The sequence below is a fragment of the Pleurodeles waltl genome, chromosome 4_1, assembly GCF_031143425.1.
Source record: "Pleurodeles waltl isolate 20211129_DDA chromosome 4_1, aPleWal1.hap1.20221129, whole genome shotgun sequence".
Classification (NCBI taxonomy): domain Eukaryota; kingdom Metazoa; phylum Chordata; class Amphibia; order Caudata; family Salamandridae; genus Pleurodeles; species Pleurodeles waltl.
Genome location: NC_090442.1, coordinates 602,601,399 through 602,621,424, shown reverse-complemented (window position 1 = coordinate 602,621,424; position 20,026 = coordinate 602,601,399). Strand labels below are relative to the sequence as shown.

Genomic DNA, 20,026 nt, shown 5'->3' with positions numbered 1-20,026 from the left:
CCAACGTAGTGTGAAATTAATTCACACAGATCTCCTTTTCATAATTTTAGCTCCTGGTTTTCACTCAAAAATATGCATATTTCAAATTTGCAGTGCATAGGAAAGGGGACGTTACTTTCTTGTGAAATCCTACACAACCGGACAGACATTGACTTGAAAATAATGGAGCATCCCGAGAAGAGTGGCCCAGCCCACCTCGTGCAAACGCAGACCAGCCTGCCTGTCAGAGGGCGCACACGGTGCATTAACACTGGATGCTTGTGCTGAACTCTCCGTCTAAGGGCTCTGGTTCACGCCCTCGTGTCACTGTCCTCTGCTGCCTCGGAGGCAGACGGCCTCTGCCGTCATTCAGGGGCAGTGGAGCGCCAGTGCGCGTGTGCCTGGCAGGCGGCCAGCGGAGGCCGGGCTTGCGTCAGCTGGGTCTCTTCCCCCTCTCGCTCCCTCCCAGCGCTCCTTCCACGACCGCCGCCTCCCGGGAAACCCGGGCCCTGGTGCGAGGCGCGCACGGCAAACTAGACCTCGTGTCGGAGCCCCGCCGAAGGCCACTGGAGCGCGCTCCCCGAGCAGAGCGCCCAGGATGCTGTGGACAGCCAGTCGGGTCGTGAGGAAGTTCTCCACCTCCACGGTGAGTCCTGGTGACAAGCAGCTGTTCTGGATACGTTGCTTGCCGTGCGTGGGGCTCGAGATGCCATAGGCGCTCTGCTTCTGTCGTTGAGGTTTCTAGGGCTGGACATGAACGTGCACCCTGGAAGTGGCAGTTCAGCTTCCTGCGGGGTGGACACAGGGTACATGCATCCTTGCTGCTGCGAGTGCGCTTTAGGGGACTGGCCAAACATAGGAGGTGGTGTAAGTGATGTGTAGGAGACATGGAACATACACCTTGCTGCTGTTGGTATTCTGTATAGCACTAGACGAGCGCCCTACTGCTGCTGCCATGGTTCACACACTCTGCTGCTGCCACTGCGCGTGGCACGGGCACCCAGTCGCTGTCGCCGTCACTCAGCCGTCCAGCCTTGCTGCGATATACATACAAGGAGGGCTGTGACCGTCACACCCGACTGCCGCCGTCCGCCTGTGTAAGGCTAAACATGTCACCTCCACCCTGCTGCAGTCAGGACTCCCTCACGACGCTGCCTCCGCGGTTGTATAGGCATGGCTGCAGCACATGCACCTACTGCTGTCAGCGTTGCCGAGAGGTCTGAGCAGCGCGCCGTGACCGCTATCACACGTGCCTGCTGTCAGGGAAACTGTAGTCGCGCACCCTCGCGCACACATCAACACTCGCTGCTGCTATGACAAGTTCCCACTACGGTAGCACGGCACGCGACGCACACTGGGCTGTTTTGTATACTCATTGTGTCGACATCATACGCTGAGTTGACACTGCCATAATTGAAACCAATGTATGACCTGCAGGGTACATACGCGCAGCATGTGCTTTAACCCACTTAGGAGTCCCTTCTAGTTTTAGCTATGGGAGATGGTGCTGACAGTAAAATACATCTTTTTCTCTTATGTTTTCAGATGCACAAAATGCCCGGGGTTGTTGTACACAGAATGTGTTGATGAAACACAAGCACTGGTGCACACGCAGTGAAAACAAATTGCTCAGCTTGCAAAACGTACAGTCCTACTATCTGCCGCCTCTCAGTGTTATTACTATGCGGGCGAGAGAGGAAAGAGTAAACAGGGTGACTCCTTTATACACACTAGATACGTTGGTTTAAAACACTGAATTTGCAGAAATATTATTGTACGGGTCCTCTTATATACAGCCTACCACCCATATCTGTAAGTGTTGCGCTCCTCTGCATTATACATCTGTCCACAAAGCTGCAGGTGCTCCTCGGTGCCGGGAGCCGTTGTGCTCTGGGGGAGGTGACCCGCCACGTCCATTCGCTGCCGGAAAAGCTTGACTCAAAAGCGCCTTAGAATTGCATCAGCAGACGCCGCACATGGGCGAGAGCGACACGTTGCAGGCAGCGCGCCGTACAGTAGGGGGCTGGAGAAGCTATGTTTGCTGGGCGCAGGCTGGATTTGTACTCATTCATAGCGTAATAATTACATATGCATGAGTATGGGAAACCCAGCAGCTGGTTGGTGCGTCTTTTGGCACTTTTGTCTCGCCGTCCGACTGACTGCGATATAAAAGGAATCAGGGTGGGGCTTTACCTGCGGCCCTCAAATGTTGTCTGAAGACAGGTATGCGTGCTCCTAGCGTCTAGAAGACCCGTGGAGCTTATACGCTACTTCTCAATGCAAAACATTTTTGCAAACTATGTTCTGCTTGCAGGATTTGTGCCGAAAAAAAAAAACCTAGTTATTGTACGCAGAATCTATCACTTTTTCGCATAAAGCATGCAAGGTCATTCACACTAACCTGCTTTAGATACTTCCAAGGCTTTTCCTGCCTGAATGCTATAATGTATTGTATTCACAAATCTTTATTTAGTTTGTCCCTTTAACAAGTTTGTTCTGACAGTTCTGATGACATTAGGTCAAAAGGAGCAAATCAATATTCATGTAGTGGGATTAGTGTTAGGCTATGGAAGTGCATGATGTTTTGTAATGCTAAAATGTGATTTGTTGTTGTGTTGGTGCTTTGCTCACACCATGCAGAAACTGCATTTTCTATGGTGAAAATGACTATATATACATTTGTGGATGAATCGAACTATCTTCTGATCCTCTAGAGATGCTGTCTGTTTCTCTGCCAGTCTGCTGCATATACTGAGCTTAGACTATTTTTCCGCTTTTTCTCATTGATGCATCTATTTAAACTCTGAAAGGCTTCACTGCAAATAATTTATGTCTTATATCTGGTTCATTAAGACTGCTATATTTTTACCTTTCTGTAATGCACTTCAATATTTTAATAAGCCTTCATGTTTTTTCTATATTTCTAAACTTGAGCTCCCTTTTTGAGTCCTTTTATTATTATTAATTGTATTTTGAAATGCTGTTTGAATCTTATAATTAGGGACACATTACCTCATCTATTCTTGAGGATAACACCCTCCCTGGTCCACATATGACTGTTCTGCAGATTATCTGAGAGTCAGTGCCCACAACAGTGACACTCCCCTAGTAGTCCAGCAGCACAGAGCATGGGCATACTAATCATCTGATCACATGACTGCATCTGAACAGCTATTAGTGTGAGCCACTCCCCTAAGTTATGTATGTTTGTAGAGCATGCTGCCTCTAGCCATCTTGGATATGCTTATAGCTTAAAGTAACACTAGACTAATATTGGGGAACTGCCAGTTTTTAGGCATCTCCTCAATAGGGTTAAATCAGAATCAAACAAAAAACAAAAGGTAAGGTCCTCCTAAATTATGGGTCGGTGCTGAATAGGGTCAACCACTACTGTGGGCTTCGGCAAACTACAGGATGGAAAGCAACAAGTACACAGAAAACCTCACAGGGATATATATTTTCTCATGAAATAGAGGGCCTCTGTTTAAGATACCCTAATGGACCAAGAAATTACTTTAAAGTAAATCTTCTGACAAACTGTCATCCAGTCTAAGAAAAATAAGCAAATGCTTGCGTGGTCTAAGACCCATGAGGCGGTCGCACAACAGTCTGATGAAAATACTGTGTTAGACAAAAGTATATGTCTATGAAAGTTCAGCTCTTTGCATAGATCCTCCATTTTCTTCTTACTTGCTGGTATATTTTGACCTTTTTGATAGTGGGAGACTGCTAGCCAGTCCCCCTTGCATGTATGCTACCACCAAAGCATGGCATATAATTGGCAAACACCAATTGGCATATTTAACTTTTAGGGAAGCTCACATCAAAACTGTACAAAATATGTGCCAATGACATAAATGTCAAATGTCCAATGTGGGGTGCAGTGTGGTTGTACGTGATCCACATTAGAGATTTGAAAGGCATGGCAGAATGTGGCGTACAGTAGAATGGCGTAAAGTGGAGTGTCATACAGAAGAATAGCATAGAATGAAGTGGCATTGAATCAAGTAGCATGAACTGAAATAGAGTGGGAGGGGAGTGGTGAAGAGTGGACTGATGTACAGTTGAGTAGTGTATAGTGGAGTAGCGAGGGGCAGAGTGGCGTATAGTGGAATAGCATACAGTGGAGTGGCGTAAAGTGGAGTGGCATAGAGTGGAATGGCATACAGTGAAGTAGCATAGAGTGGAATACCATACAGTGCAGTAGTGTAGAGTAGAATAGCGCAGAGTGGAGTAGAATAATCAAATAGCGTGGAGTGGGGAATAGTGGCGTACAGTTTCGTGGCGTAGAGTGGAATAACATGAAGTGGCATAGAGTGGAATTGCATAGAGTGGAGGGGCGTAGAATGGTGTAGGGTAAAGTGGCGTAGAGTGAAATAGAGTAGAGTGGAGTGGTGTAGAGTGGAGTGGCGTACAGTAGTGTAGCATAGAGTGGAATAACGTAGAATAGAGTGGCATACACTGAAGTGACTTAAGAGTTCAGTGCTGTAGACTGGAGTGGCATAAAGTGAAGTGGCATAGATGATAGTGGCATAGAATGGAGTGGCAAAGAGTAATGGTGTCAAGTGGAGTGACTTATAGTGGCGTACATCGTGTGTCGTGCAGTGGCATATAGTGCAGTGGCGTACAGTATAGTGGAGTAGCGTACAGGGGAATAGTGTAGAGTGGAGTGGAGTGACATAAAGTAGAGGGGTAGAGTGGAGTGGCGTAGAGTGGAATAGCATATAGTGCCATGGCATATAGTGGAGTGGAATAAAGTGGATTAGCGTAGAGTGGAATAGCGTACTGTGGAGGGCATTGAATGGAGTTGTGAACGGTTGATTGGCGTTTATTGGAATTTTGAACAGAGGAGTGGTGCACAGAGGAGTAGCGTTGAGTGGAGTGGCATAGAGTGGAATAGAGTCGAGTGGTGTGGGGTACAGTAGAGTCCCGCATAGTGAAGTGCCTCCACTGGAATAGCATAGAGTAGAGTGCTGTGGAGCTGAGTAGAGTGGAGTGATGTGGAGCATAGAGTGAAGTGGTGTAGAGTTGAGGGTGGTACAGTAGAGTATTGTAGAGCAGAGTAGAGTGGAGTGGCATACAGTGGAATAGCATAGCCTCTTGTGGCATAGAGCGGAAAAGCGTAAGTGAAGTAGTGTACCGTGGAGTGGTGTAGAAAGAAGTGACATACAATGGAGTGATGTAAAGAGGAGAAGTGTACAGTGGAATCGGGTAGAGTGGAGTAGAGTACAGTGGATTGGCGTACACTGGAATAGTGTAGAGTGGAATAGCATTGAGTAGAGTAACAGAGAGTGGAATGGCATACAGTGAAATAGCGTAGAGTGTAGTGTCGTAGAGTGGAGTTGCATACACTGGAATAGCGTAGATTGGAGTGGTATAGAGAGGAATAATGTAGAGTGGACTAGCATACAGTGTTGCGGTGTACAGTGGATTGGCATAGAGTGCAGTGCCTTAGAGTAGAATATCAATGCGTGAAGTGGCATACATTGGAGGGGCGAGGAGTGGAGTGGCATAGAGTAGAGTAGAATAGCATAGAGTGTAGTGACATAGACTGGGAGTGGCCTACAATAGAGTGGAATAGATTGGAGCATCATAGAGTGGATTGCCATAGGGTGGACCTGCATAGTGTGGAGCATCGTAGAGTGGAGTGGCATAAAGTAGCGTGGCATAGAGGAAAATAGAATAGAATGGAATGGCCTAGAGTCAAGTGGCATGCAGTGGAATAGTGTAGAATGGAGTGGCATAAAGTGTAGTGCCATAGAGAACAGTGACGTAGAATGGAGTCACGTAGACTTGAATAGCGTAGAGTGGAGTGGTGTAAAAAGTAGTGGCATATAGCGGAGTAGTGTGTGGTGTAGTAGATTGTATTTTGAGAAGACATTGTGTGAACGTGGCTGAACAGATGTAGGTGACATTTTGCTGGGTTATTTGTGTATATATATATATATATATATATATATATATATATATATATATATATATATATATATATATATATATATATATATATATATATACCAACAAAACCGGCTTTCCTTCAAAGCCATAAAGGGGCACTCTCCAGGTTCCAGCTAAGTTAATTTCCCCAGCATGACGCGTTTCAGCTAAACTATAAACAACACATGTTAAAATGGCAGCGCTCTGAGCAGAGTGATTTATGGATGAATTGAAGTCCTTTCTCACTGATGACTAATATCGAAACTAACAATGAAGGGAAACTATTTAAACAGCCAAATACGAGTGTCTTTTTATTTTGCTGGCATTTGAGAAAGGCATTTAGCTGAAACGCGTCATGCTGGGGAAATGAACTTAGCTGCAACCTGGACAGTGCCCCTTTATGGCTTTGAAGGAAAGCCGGTTTTGTTGGTATGTTTTACGTGTATGCCACTTGCACGGAGGAGGCACCCATCGTTAAGTGTTCGGCATTTTCAGTGGCATTTGGAGAAACACATATATATATATATATATATATATATATATATGTATATATATATATATATAATATGGTGAAAGGGTAGTTTTTGGTATTAGGTCTAAATTGGTTTAGTAGTAATAAAGTTATAAGTGCTGAAACACTTAGTTATATGATGTGTCGCAGTATACCGTGCAAACCTGAGGGTATACCGTGACACATGCCAATTACAAGTCAGTATATGATTGGCTAATGGCTGCTTTTATAAAAGTAAAACACAGCCATGTAGTTTTCTCCACACGTTGGCTGTGTTCTGGGTCATAGGTCAGTAATAGATTTTATTGTTGTTCCCTATGATTTCTATTTCGTAAATGTGGTAATAGGTAAGGAAAATATTTAATATTTTTCCATATATTTTAAAAAATATTTATGGAGTTCCACACTCATAACTACAGAGTACTGCAGTAGTAAAGGAAAATTAAAAGAAGAAACAAAAAAAATACATTGGAACACACTATATTTATTAAATATAATGTAGTTAGTACAGTGATTTTTTTTTGATTTTACAAATTGATTAAAAAAAAATATTTATAAGTAGCGCAATACTTTCTAGGTAGTACTGTGGTATTGCCCTAATTATTTTTTTAAAAGTAAAAAATAGAAAATACACTCTGGTGCACTATATTTCTGAAATATAGTGTAGTAGAGTATATTTTTAACTTTTTTACATGTTATTATCATTTTTTAAATTTAACTGTTGCAGGTCTTCCTAGGTGGCACTGCAGTACTTAGTGACTTTTTACATTTTATATATATATATTAATAATTTTCCCTACCGGTCATTGCCTATTAAAGTGGTAATAGGCAGGGAAACATAAAACCAACTACTTACCTAGATCTATGTCCCCAACACAAAACACAGCGGAGGTGTGCTTAAAACAACATGACTGCCTTTAACATTTGTAAAGGCAGTCATTAGCCAATCATATAATGAATTGTCATTGGTATGTTCTGTGGCATATGTATTGGGAGAAAAACGTGTTTTGGGAGCCAATGAAGAAAAAGCTATAGGCCTGTAAAGTTTTGTGAAGATTTGTCAAATGGGGACAAAGTTAATAGCAATCTAAAATCTGAGGATTTCTTATACCTGGAAATTCTAACTATAACTTCAGAGTGAGTTAGGATCTAGTTTTCATAGGGAAAGCGTTTTTTGTTTTGCCAATACCTTTGGCGCCGTTCGACAAATCTTCACAAAATTTTCAAAACTAATATGACAGTCAGTTCAGCTCCTGCCTTGAAAGTTTCGGGGTGATTCGTCAAGTGTGGGAGTTATTAAAGGTAAAAAAATATAGATATCTAGAGGAGCGGAGGCTCCGTGGATCCCGGAGATCTCATGCTGAGACCTGATTGGTTGCCAACACTTTAACCAGGAAGTGTTGGCAGCGATTTGAAGACTCAACTTCAGCTGAGTCCCAAAATAAATAGACTAAAAAATAGAAATGGGGGCAGGGTACGAATACTCTAACCCCCTTACCCTTGTGCTGGGATCCCCCTGCGACCCCACCAGGGTAAAAAGCTTTTTTTTTTTTTTTAATATTCAGCAAAATTCACAGAGGATTATTAGCCTCTGGGTGGGCCAGATCTCGGGGGCATTGCACATTATAAAAATATGGAGGGGGCACACAGGGCTCTCCTGTAAGGGCTTATTAAGGCCCTAGGGACCACCACCTCCCCGTGGCTGAACTAAACATTAAGCATGGGCGCGCAGATCCCCTGGGCCCGGAAGACATGTGGGGGCCACGTGGACAACCACAGCGACCACCACCTCCCTGGTGCTAAATCTAAAAAAATGTTGGGGGGGGGGGGTGTGCAGATACTCCCAGGAATCCCTACCTCCACAGGGCCAATTATTATTTTTTTAAACATGGAGGGGCGCCATGCATCTCCCCCTCATTGGCCATATACGAGCTTGGGAAACCACCACTTCCTGGGGCCAGCCCATGCACAATAAGGGAGGGGGCCACGTGGCTCCCCCTCCTGGGCCCTTATATGGCCTTGGGGACCACCATCCCCCAGGGCCGACTCCTGCTTCTTCCCGAGGTGCCCACCCTCAAGAGATAGCTTTTTGCTTTTGCTTGGCAGCAGCTGTGACAGCTCCCGCCAAGCAAAAGCATACACCCCGTTCCAGCAAGCACAAATCTGGAATGGATAATCTTTACCTGTATGTATTTAATAGAATCCAAGCTTCTAACCACTTTCTTGGGGGAGATTTTACATTGTATCAGAAGACTAGCATCTCAATTATTACACTTTGAAAGGTGGACAGTAACACAGCGAGAAACATAAGCCATTGGTTTAAACCTGGTCCTAGGATGCTTGAATCCTGTCCAGGGAGGACCTGGCTTGGCAGTTCGGGCTGGACTGCTCCCATTGGGAGCAGGGTTGAGACTGATTTGCATATAGCTGGGTCTGAACTGGGGTGATGTGGAAAGCAAAATAACGATGGATTAAACCCACATCTCTGACTAGGGTGAGTATTTGAAAAGTTTCAACACCCTGTCCATCATTTTATTTTGTGATATTGCGGTAGACGTACAGTAGGCAACACAAATATGGCAGACCCACTCCCTCCTAGGAACGTGGTGCCTGCATAAGAGATGCATATATGTGCATGCAAAATAAAAGCAATTACACGCGTTGCACATCTGTGTTCCAATGCAACCACCGACATCGAGATCTCAGTTCCTCTCATGCTGCACATTGCGTAATGTGGGGTAGTTAACATCTTATAAATAAGGAGGATCTTCGTGCTTAGAAGTAAGAAGGGGATGTTTACAATTGGTGGTTGAATATTAACTGCACTTTAAGAGTCTGCCTTTCTGCATGGTACAAGAATAGAGCAAACTATTTTGCATAATTTTCGCTGGCTCTGCAGTAATACTTTGTTTACAAATAGCTCTTCCCTCACCTTGCCTGATATTAGCTCTATGAAGTTCAAATGTGACTACGATCATGCATAACAGCATTGAGTTTTCAGCCTCGGAAGAATGAAAGGTTGAGCAGGCACTGATGGATTGGAACTTTTGACCTGCAGGTCTCCGCTGATTGGACTACATTATGCGAAGATCTTGAGTCACATCAGAAATGACGCTGTTTGTTTTTGAACTGGTTGGTGCCTTTGTACTGACAGAGTAAAGCGATTGTGCCTTAAAAGCAGTGTTAATGTTTCACATTTTCCAAGTGATGCAAAAATAACGGTCTCATGTTACAAGTAAAAATAGAGCTAAATCAGTTCATTTCCATGGTGCCAAAATGTATCTACTATATAGTTCGAGTATAAAATAAAACCGGTTTCCCCTGCTACTTTATAAGCAAGCTGATAAAATGTTGCAAAATAAATGTTCTCTAACTTTGTTTTCCAGTGCAGATCCAAACACGATACAAATGTAATGCTTGCCAACTTTAAGACAGTGCCTCGAATCGAGTTATCCAGAGCTGTGGGTAGTGCTTTCCCAGAGTTCTGTCACTTGATTCCCTGCTGCTGAACCCATAGCATGCTGTCCAAAAAAGGAATGACTTCCTTAACAGCTGCTGAGCGATTCTGAGGCTATCTCTTCTAAGAACCCTGCTCGAAACAAGATCGAACTAAGAAAAGCCTTCCCATGGGTGCTTCTTCCGTGTGCAACCATTTTTCTGATAAACATTCGAGAAGAGAGGTATTCTTGAGCAAAACACAGTTCAAGGGGACGTATTAAAGGACTTCTTTGCACAAAACCGGTACAAAGTTCTTTATGTTTGCAGAGGGTACATTTTAAATGAATAAGACAGTCTTCCTCGGCATTTAAAGGTTCATAAAGTTGATTTTTTAATGGAACAGTCAGCTTGCAAGCTATGTGTGATTTTTTTTGTTTGAATTTGTTTATTAAGGTTTTTGTTTATTTGTTTGAATTTGTTTATTAAGGTTTTTGTTTTGATGAGAATACATTTAAATGACATCAAAAACGATACATTGGAGTGCTTGGCATTAATATTGTTTTTCATGGTTGACCACATGTGTCACAGTTAGAACAAATTTACAACTGTTACAGGAGGGTAGCAATAGGTATATACGTATGGCAGAAGTTTGCAGGGGGAAAGGGGTTAGGGAAAGGTAGGACAGCTGGCATAGGTAACTAAACATATCAAGTCTTTGTAGCGTTACTGGCATTAGAGTAAGCTGTAAGTCGTATAACAGAGTTGTCATGCTTGGGATTTAAAGGAAAGGGTATGGCTCCAGTAAACAGCCTCAGTTTGCATTTTTTCCATGTAAAATCACGGTCATAACAACGAAAAGGAACATTTGATGTGCATTCCCTGAGAACCCCCCCCCCCCCTACATCCCCGACTCACAGCCAAACAATATTGTCAATGCTATTCCCATAATTTAAGTGTTCTGACCAGTAGGTACACCGTGGTAACCTATTTGTCCTGTGGATTGTGTAGGGAACAATGTTGCTGTGTGGATGCTGTCCTGTGTCTAATCTGTTTAATCAGCAGTGCCTGTGTGTTGTTTTTAAACTCAGAAAAAATTGTGTCGCAATAAGTGGCTATTAGGTACTTGCGGACCCCCAGGTTGTCTCTTCCCTGTGTAACGCGCTGCTTTCTGCCTGGGCCCGATAAGGAAGGAGGTGGCCCAGGTGGCCAGTGCCGGGGGTTCAGGTGATTTCCACCGCCTAGTGATGAGGCGTTTAGCTCTTATGAAACCCAAGTCTAGGAAGTGAGTAATGCCTCTGTTTTTCTTGTTTCTGCTATATAGTCCTAGAAGGTATTCCTCCGACATATGCTGAGATCAAGATGGACTGTGCGTCTAGGAAGGTGGGCAAGACCCCTCGACGGTAGTCTTTCAGACTTGGACATGCTCATAGTAGGTAGAGCAGGTCCGCATTGTTTAGGTGGCAACGAGGGCAGATGGCATCTGTTCTGTGAAATTACCGATTAATGTTATCTGAGGTGAGGTACGTCCTGTGTACAATGTAGAGTTGAATCAATTTAAATCTGGCATTACAGGGGACGTGCGCCGGACCATCCAGTATCACAGCCCATTCCTGTTCTTTGCAGGGACGGCCAGGTGTGTTTCCCATCACTGTCGAACAGCTGTCAGTGGATCGACGGTGTGAATGCATAGTGAGTCTGCAAACCAGTGTATCAAATGTCGGTCTGCTCCCATCACATGGAGGTATAGGATCATGAGATGGGTGGGATGTTCGTTTGACATATCACCCCATTTGTTTCCCAGTGTGGTTAGTAGTGTACAGTAAATATTTTGTCCGGGAGGTCATCCCTCCTCTGCTAATAACGTCTCACATGGGAGATGGGTGCCCTCCTTGTGCAAGCCGCCCTGCGTGTGGAGGCCACAGCATGCTACATGGTTAATTCTGTTGGTGAGGTGTAGGTGGCTCTTCTGAAAGTGCCAAGGAATGCCAGCAGTGATGCATAAGGCATCTAGGCTCATATGAGGTAGAGAGAGGCCTCTGCGGTGGCATCAGTAGACTACTCCTAATAGTAGGGGATCATGAATTTTAACACAGGAGCACGGGTGGAATAGGCAAAGGATGGCAGGGAGATTGCAAGCCGTATGTTATGTGAAGTATCTGATTAGAAAAGTGACAGAGGCTCCAATGATATACTTTCAACAGAAATTCAAGCAGTGTTTGTGCATTGTAGGCTCTAACAGCCGTAAAAACGTACTCACTTCATGCACGTAGTGTCAGTTGTCTAGTTCTTTGGCCATTGTTTCTGCTTTGTTGTTGTAACCTATACTGAACTGGTCCTTCAATCCTTTTTAGACCATGTGGTATGTTGGTGTCACGGTTTCGGGCGGGTCTGATCAGGACTTTGGTTGGGACACCCCTTGAGGTCACCGAATATCCTAAAGAGGTAGTAGACTGGGGCAGAGGAGCAGCTAAAGGCATACACGGAAAGGACAGCTATGGATAGGCACAGGAAACAGGAAAATAAAAGCAGAGCAACCCTTGTGCGAACAAACAGGAAACAGATTACCAGTGGACAAACACGCTGGGGTTGTACACAGAGTAAGGCGCAGAACCTCCCACAGTGACAGGGAATCTCAATGCCTCTGTGCAGTTTGCTCTTACAGATAGTCACCCTGCCAGCCCCATAGAAAGGAGGCAGCAGAAGTGATTCTGTCTCTGGACCCTAGAGCACAAACAAGGATAGTACTTACATACACAGGACACGCTCTTGTGGGTCCAGCTGGAAACACAGTGGCGATTCCTGAGAAAACAGCAATAGCACACTGTCACTGTTAGGCACGAAATACAACGTATAACACTGGACAAGGATGGGGGCTGGAATTGCCTCCTGGAAACCAGGAGCCAACCCCAGTACACAGGAGGACACGTATACACTGGTGAAGACTGATAGAACACTTACCAGACACAAAGAACCAAGAAGAAACAGAAACAGAAGGGAACAAACAAAGAGGCAGAGGCAAGAACTAGGAACAGGCTCAGGCTGAAGCAAAGGCGGGTCTAGGACTTGAAAACAGGGCGCAAACTTCTGTCTGGGACAGACAGACAGGACTGGGAAACTGAGAACAGGCTCTGGCTGGAACAGGCAAGGACAGGACTGGAATACAGGGAGTAGGAAATGAGCAGTGAACAGGACTGGGAAACAGAGAGAAGGTTCAGGCTGAAACAAGGCAGGAGCAGGGCAGAGAAACAGGGAGCAGGCTTTGGAAGAAACAAACAGGTACAAGGCTAAGAAGCAGGGAGCAGACTCTGGCTGGAACAATCAGGAGCAGGGAAGAGAAACAGGATCAGGCTGGAACAGAACAGGAACAAAACTGGAACACCATCCGACAAGGGGTCTGTAACACAAAGGAATTGAAGTCCGATGCACGACGGGGAGCTTGAGGAAATGGCTGCTTATAAGCAGTTCCAAACTGGGCTGCACAGGAGAGGTTTCAGGTGTGTGTGGTTTCGGACACTTGCAAGTCCTGGAGGAGAGGATCCAGTGAAAAGGAGCAACTGGACTTCTCCCATTGAAAACAATGGGAAACAGAATCCGGGTTTTCCTGACTACCAAACTGTGCATTATGGGATTTGCAGTCCCAAGAAGCAAATGTAGTCCTACACAAGTGTACCATAGAGAAAAGAGAAACAAACAGGAGTCAGCAAGGGACTCTAGATAGGTGTTCAAGGTGCTTCCCAGGCTTCTGACAGTCCCCTTACAGCGCCCCCTGGAAATGGGACGACCGAGTCGTAACAGTATACCCCCTCCCACCAGTCTGCTCAAGAAGAGAAGGCGATCCTTTGGCTGAAAAAAGTTGAAGAGGAAAAGCCAAAGCAAGAAAATCCAACACCAACCTTGGTTGATAAGTTTACAGTCCTGCCATAGGTGAAACTTCCAATGAGCAGAGCATGTATTAATACCCATATGGGCTCCGATGTCTTTCCTCTTTATTGTTTGAGTGATACTGGAGGAGTGCATGGAGTTGGTTTCTGGTGAAGTGGATTCAGGAGCAAGGATATCTGGAATGGCATTATGGGCGGTATTCTTTAGGACTTTAGTTTCCTGTTCAGTACTGTCTTCTTTAGAGGAGATAATTGGCGTGTTAGTAACTGTAAGGTTTGTAACACCTTCCGACAAGCAGGATATGTCTGTTTCTGCAGCAGTATTTGCATTGATTGTGGTCTGAGGATTGCAAAGCATAGAGACTTGGGAGACATGGGTAACTGGTGTTCTCAAAGTAAACATGAAAAAGTCAGAATTGTCTTTCATCTTGGATGACTTCGGAGTATCACATTCAGGAGCAATAAGAGTTTTCAAGTCTTTAGAAACTGGATTAACATCTGAAAATGTAGAAGTTCCACAAGCTAATTCTTTAGGGTGATCTTCAGACAAGACTGAGATTTCTTCATTGCAAGTGCTCTCTGGTGTATTCGTTGTATCAGAAATGGTTTCTTTGCAAAGCGTTTCTACTACAGGTAGTTGATCTTCAACTCTGTTAACACTGAAAGGTTGTTCTTTGGAAAGAAATAGAACTGGAGTCTCTTCAGAAATCGCCTTTACATTGGTATCTACATTTTCAGCTCTTGCCTTTGAATTGATGATGGTTTCTTGCAATAAAACACTAAGAACAGTACTTATCAGATCTTCGAATACAAGATTCAAATTCAAGTCTTTAGTTTTAGTGGGAAATATTATATCTTTCAGCACTTGAGCTTCGGTTTCAGATTGCTGGTTTTCAGGAGTCTTTAGTTTCAGGGACACAGCAGGTGACGTTGGTGTGGCTGATTTTACATCAAGATCAGATACCGGTAGCTCAGAGATCTGTTCTTCACTAATTGTGGAGCTGGAAACAGGATACACATTGACAGGGATCAGCAGGTCAGGATCAGTGGTTGAGGTTGCAACTGTGTCCAGTTCTAGGAGAAGGCTCTCATTTCTTATGACAGGCTGTTTAGTTTCAGATTGCTGGCTTTCTTCCTTGTCTGAATTCTCCATGGTTTGCTTTGACACAGAAGAGATTTTTAAACTTTCTGAGAAGTCCATTACATTCTTAGTAATTGCGGGTATTTCGTCATGGTCAGAAAAATCCATTAGTTCACTTGAAACATGAACTGTCTCTTCATTATCTGAAAATTCTATGATATTGTTTGAAAGGTCAGGAGTATCCCCACAATCTGAAAATTCTGGTGTGTGCGCCATTTGAACAGCACTATCTGCATGTTTGTTCACTGCAAGGCAGGAACCACTGTCATCACTAGATTCAGATTCTTCAACACTGTTGCACAACTTGCCATTAATCTCCAGAAAAGTCATATCTTGGTTTCTTAAGGTGCAGCTATTGGAGTCTGCATCAGAACTCTCTTCTTCCTTTGGCTTTATTTGTTCTGATAGAGGGGCTGAGACACTTCCTTCTGAAGACTCTGATCCATCCTTTGAATCAAGAGGTGTCAAATCTCTCAGAGATGTCAGAGATTCAGTCAACTGCACAGGGATATTCTCTGGAAAACTACAAGCTGAGAGAGAGTCTGAAGAAGAGGCTGATATATTTATAACTGGAGCAGTCTTTTGACATTCATTCATAGCAGGGAAAATCTGCTTTATAGCAGTCTTTGGAGAGGCACATGAGGTAGCATACTGTTCTTTAAGCCAAAGCTGGTGATCATTTTCTTTTTTCAAGTTTTCAAATTGCCTTGCAGTAGTTTCCATCAGCTGCTCTGTTACTTCCTCTACCTTACAGATAAACAGAATGTCTGGTTCTGGCAACAGTGAAATATGCATTGATGAAAAGAGCCCACGGGCAAGATTTCTAGTGTATGTTATAACATATTCATCATAGAAGTCTGATATCTGCCTTTTAATCTGCCAAAACTGCTCTTTTAGTGTGTGTATGTCCATATTGTTATCAAACCCACTCAGAATAGAAAAGGGTTTAGCAGAGCTTTTAGGGATTGAGACTGGTGTATTATCATCCGGTTTGAGAAGAGCACAAGCCTTTTGAGTGGAACTAAGGAATCCCACAGTCTTCACTGATCCATTTGACACAGGTTCTATCCTGCTGACTTGAAAGCACTGAGTGACTGGTAGAGCTTTACAAGAGTCAGCACAACACTTTGAATTCTGAGAAACTGGCCTAGATGGGCTGAAGCACTCAACAGAAAACAAGGGAATCCCTAGTGTGGCTTCGTGAACAGTGTCAGGGTTCTTTGTTTTGGCAGAGTCCTGGAGGTGAACTTGGGATGCACTAGCATGAGGCAAGGAATTAACCGTCTTTTCTTGAGAGTAAATGTCTTGTGCAGAAGTAGCAAAAGCACTTTCACTGTTAGGAACATTCTCCCCTGTTTGAGGTAATAGAACCTCCAAAAACTCATTATTACTTTGTAATTCTTCTACAGACAGGGATTGGGGGTCATAATCACATATATTATAATAGCTGAACATTGAGGAATCAGCAAGCCACGCAATGTAGTACTGCATTTGCAATCTTTGATTTTCTTTAACAAGTCTATCCTTTAAACTAAGGCCTTTTTTAGAGGTCTTCTGACAAAGTCTAGGTTTAGAAAGGGGTGTCTTAACATGATAGGAAAGCATTTTAGGTTTGTGTGTGCCTTTACTGCCAGGGGAGCTTGAAATGTTTGGGTCGTGCATTCTGTCACGGTTTCGGGCGGGTCTGATCAGGACTTTGGTTGGGACACCCCTTGAGGTCACCGAATATCCTAAAGAGGTAGTAGACTGGGGCAGAGGAGCAGCTAAAGGCATACACGGAAAGGACAGCTATGGATAGGCACAGGAAACAGGAAAATAAAAGCAGAGCAACCCTTGTGCGAACAAACAGGAAACAGATTACCAGTGGACAAACACGCTGGGGTTGTACACAGAGTAAGGCGCAGAACCTCCCACAGTGACAGGGAATCTCAATGCCTCTGTGCAGTTTGCTCTTACAGATAGTCACCCTGCCAGCCCCATAGAAAGGAGGCAGCAGAAGTGATTCTGTCTCTGGACCCTAGAGCACAAACAAGGATAGTACTTACATACACAGGACACGCTCTTGTGGGTCCAGCTGGAAACACAGTGGCGATTCCTGAGAAAACAGCAATAGCACACTGTCACTGTTAGGCACGAAATACAACGTATAACACTGGACAAGGATGGGGGCTGGAATTGCCTCCTGGAAACCAGGAGCCAACCCCAGTACACAGGAGGACACGTATACACTGGTGAAGACTGATAGAACACTTACCAGACACAAAGAACCAAGAAGAAACAGAAACAGAATGGAACCAACAAAGAGGCAGAGGAAAGAACTAGGAACAGGCTCAGGCTGAAGCAAAGGCGGGTCTAGGACTTGAAAACAGGGCGCAAACTTCTGTCTGGGACAGACAGACAGGACTGGGAAACTGAGAACAGGCTCTGGCTGGAACAGGCAAGGACAGGACTGGAATACAGGGAGTAGGAAATGAGCAGTGAACAGGACTGGGAAACAGAGAGAAGGTTCAGGCTGAAACAAGGCAGGAGCAGGGCAGAGAAACAGGGAGCAGGCTTTGGAAGAAACAAACAGGTACAAGGCTAAGAAGCAGGGAGCAGACTCTGGCTGGAACAATCAGGAGCAGGGCAGAGAAACAGGATCAGGCTGGAACAGAACAGGAACAAAACTGGAACACCATCCGACAAGGGGTCTGTAACACAAAGGAATTGAAGTCCGATGCACGACGGGGAGCTTGAGGAAATGGCTGCTTATAAGCAGTTCCAAACTGGGCTGCACAGGAGAGGTTTCAGGTGTGTGTGGTTTCGGACACTTGCAAGTCCTGGAGGAGAGGATCCAGTGAAAAGGAGCAACTGGACTTCTCCCATTGAAAACAATGGGAAACAGAATCCGGGTTTTCCTGACTACCAAACTGTGCATTATGGGATTTGCAGTCCCAAGAAGCAAATGTAGTCCTACACAAGTGTACCATAGAGAAAAGAGAAACAAACAGGAGTCAGCAAGGGACTCTAGATAGGTGTTCAAGGTGCTTCCCAGGCTTCTGACAGTCCCCTTACAGCGCCCCCTGGAAATGGGACGACCGAGTCGTAACAGTTGGGGGGACGTGCATCCTTGAGTCAGTTCATTTATGACTCGGCCAAAGGAGGCTGTGCTGTGTGTTGCTGGATGTAATAAAGACTTGAAGACAACATATGTGAAATTAATCGTAACATTGACGACGAGCTGCTGCATCCACTCATTTCTTGTAAACCCAGCATGCATTTTTGTCTTTTTTAGCATTTCATGTGCATATTGATTGTTAATCAAAGTTATCTCTTCTTGTGTGTTGGGAACCTAAAGACACCTGAACACAGGCGGTCAGTGTGTACACCGGGCATAGGGATTAAAAAGGTACTTTTTTATTCAAGGAAATTAAAGTGAGCTTACCCCTGGTGCACTGGACCATCAGAGCAACGTGAACCCCCTTGGAATCTTCAGCCACATGAGCCCTGGGTGTGTGTGCGCCATCATTGTTGTGGATCGTGCAGGTGATAATCATGTGACCGTGTAACCATGTGATTGTGTAACCATGCCACTGTGCTAGAATCCAAAGGTCACACTCAGCCGCACTGTGCGCTGTCGGAACAGTGAATAACACTGATGTGGATGTGTGGCGACGCACAGGGAATATGTTTCAGTTGGATGTAGTTTGATTCCATGTGCTTATGTGCATGTAACTCTGTGTTAAAGTGGATTTACTGCCTGGGGTAAGGTTTGAACTGAATTTTAGGAAATATTTGACTATTATTATACAGCACAGCTGTTAGAAATTGGGTCTCTAGTTTACAAAGTTATGCACCCTGTTCAATTAGGGACCACAATCCTAGTCAGGGTAAGTCAGGTAGACTTTCTAAATTAATCTGTGCTCACCCGCTGGTAGCTAGGCACAGAGAAGTCACGTTTAACTTAAGAGACAATGTGGAAAGTATTTGTGCAACATTTAAGTTCGGTAACACAGTGGAAGACACCACAAAATACTCTGCACTAGTTTAGAAAAATAGAAAATATCTATCTGATAAAAACGAGACCAAAACGATAAAAATCCAGTCAATACTTTGCAAGTTATAGCGCTTTCAAGTATGCATCTAATCTCACAATGCTGAAGAAATGCATTCCTGCGAGGACTAGAAAAGCACTCGCACTTTTGAGGTGTTGCAGTCTCACTTAGGCAGGGGTGATTGACAGGGATCCCCACTGAGAGATCGACTGGTAGGTGCGCGGTAGTCGCAGCCAAATGAGCCCAAGGTCCCTCTAGACCAACAGAGAAAAGTTACTTAGCCACCATGCCGCACAGGATGAACACAGAGGACCTTGGATGTCCTGTCCCTGAACATAGTACCTCTCAGTGTAGTAGCGGTCTTCCTAATGCAAGTGGTGCAGCGTTAGGCCATACGAGGTTATTCTTGGTGGACGAAGCAGGTTTGGCGAGTTCAGACCCCTCTACGGCGAGCAGTGTGGCCTCAGCTGATGCATCATCATGGGGGAAGCCTGGTTGTTATGGCAATGCTGGGGACACGCTGGGAGGTTTCTCTCAGTCCTGTGGTGTTGGCCCAGGCCGAAGGCGGTGATTTGAATGAGGGTGTGTCGCTGATCTTGGTTGCAATTTAGAGAGTGAGTGCTGGCTTCGGTGAGAGTGTAGCACTCAATCCTTGCGGCAAAGTCCTTCTTTGTGCAGGGAGATGTGCTAGGGATGTGCTGGTGTTTATAGAACGGCTCCTGCGGCAGAGAGTCACAAATGAGGATTCAAAGTCTTTGATGGCCCTGAGACTTCGATCACAGGAGGCAAGCCATCAAACCCTTGGAGGTAATGGAGGTTTAATGGTTGAAGAGTAGGTTTCAGTCCTTGTCACTACCAGAGGCAGCAGGCCAACACAATGAGCAGGTTGCAAAGTGGCAGTCCTTCCTGGCAGAGCTGTAATCAGCAGGACAACACAGCCAGGCAAATAGCAAAGGGACATTCCCTCCTAGCAGCATGGCTCCTCATCCTCGGTAGAGTCTCCTCAGTACCCCAAAGTGAACTGATTTGGTGGGGCTTGGGGTCCAGTACTTATACCCAAATTTGCCTTTGAAGTGGGGGATATTTTAAAGAGGCCTTTGAAGAT

General features: G+C 44.7%; 1 protein-coding gene across 2 annotated transcripts in view; it reads left to right on the top strand.

Annotated features, from left to right (window-relative positions):
* The first annotated feature begins 372 nt into the window (after positions 1 to 372).
* ALDH1L2 (aldehyde dehydrogenase 1 family member L2) overlaps positions 373 to 20,026 on the top strand; it is a 244,522-nt gene continuing 224,868 nt past the window's right edge. Inside the window, exons 1-2 of one of the 2 annotated variants that reach the window (XM_069229011.1) lie at positions 380 to 498; positions 531 to 625. In XM_069229011.1, coding sequence (XP_069085112.1) covers positions 578 to 625 — 48 coding nt within the window. In that variant the 5' untranslated portion in view covers positions 380 to 498; positions 531 to 577. Of the gene's footprint in view, positions 626 to 20,026 lie in introns of both variants that reach the window. The other variant, XM_069229012.1, reaches the window with a different exon arrangement.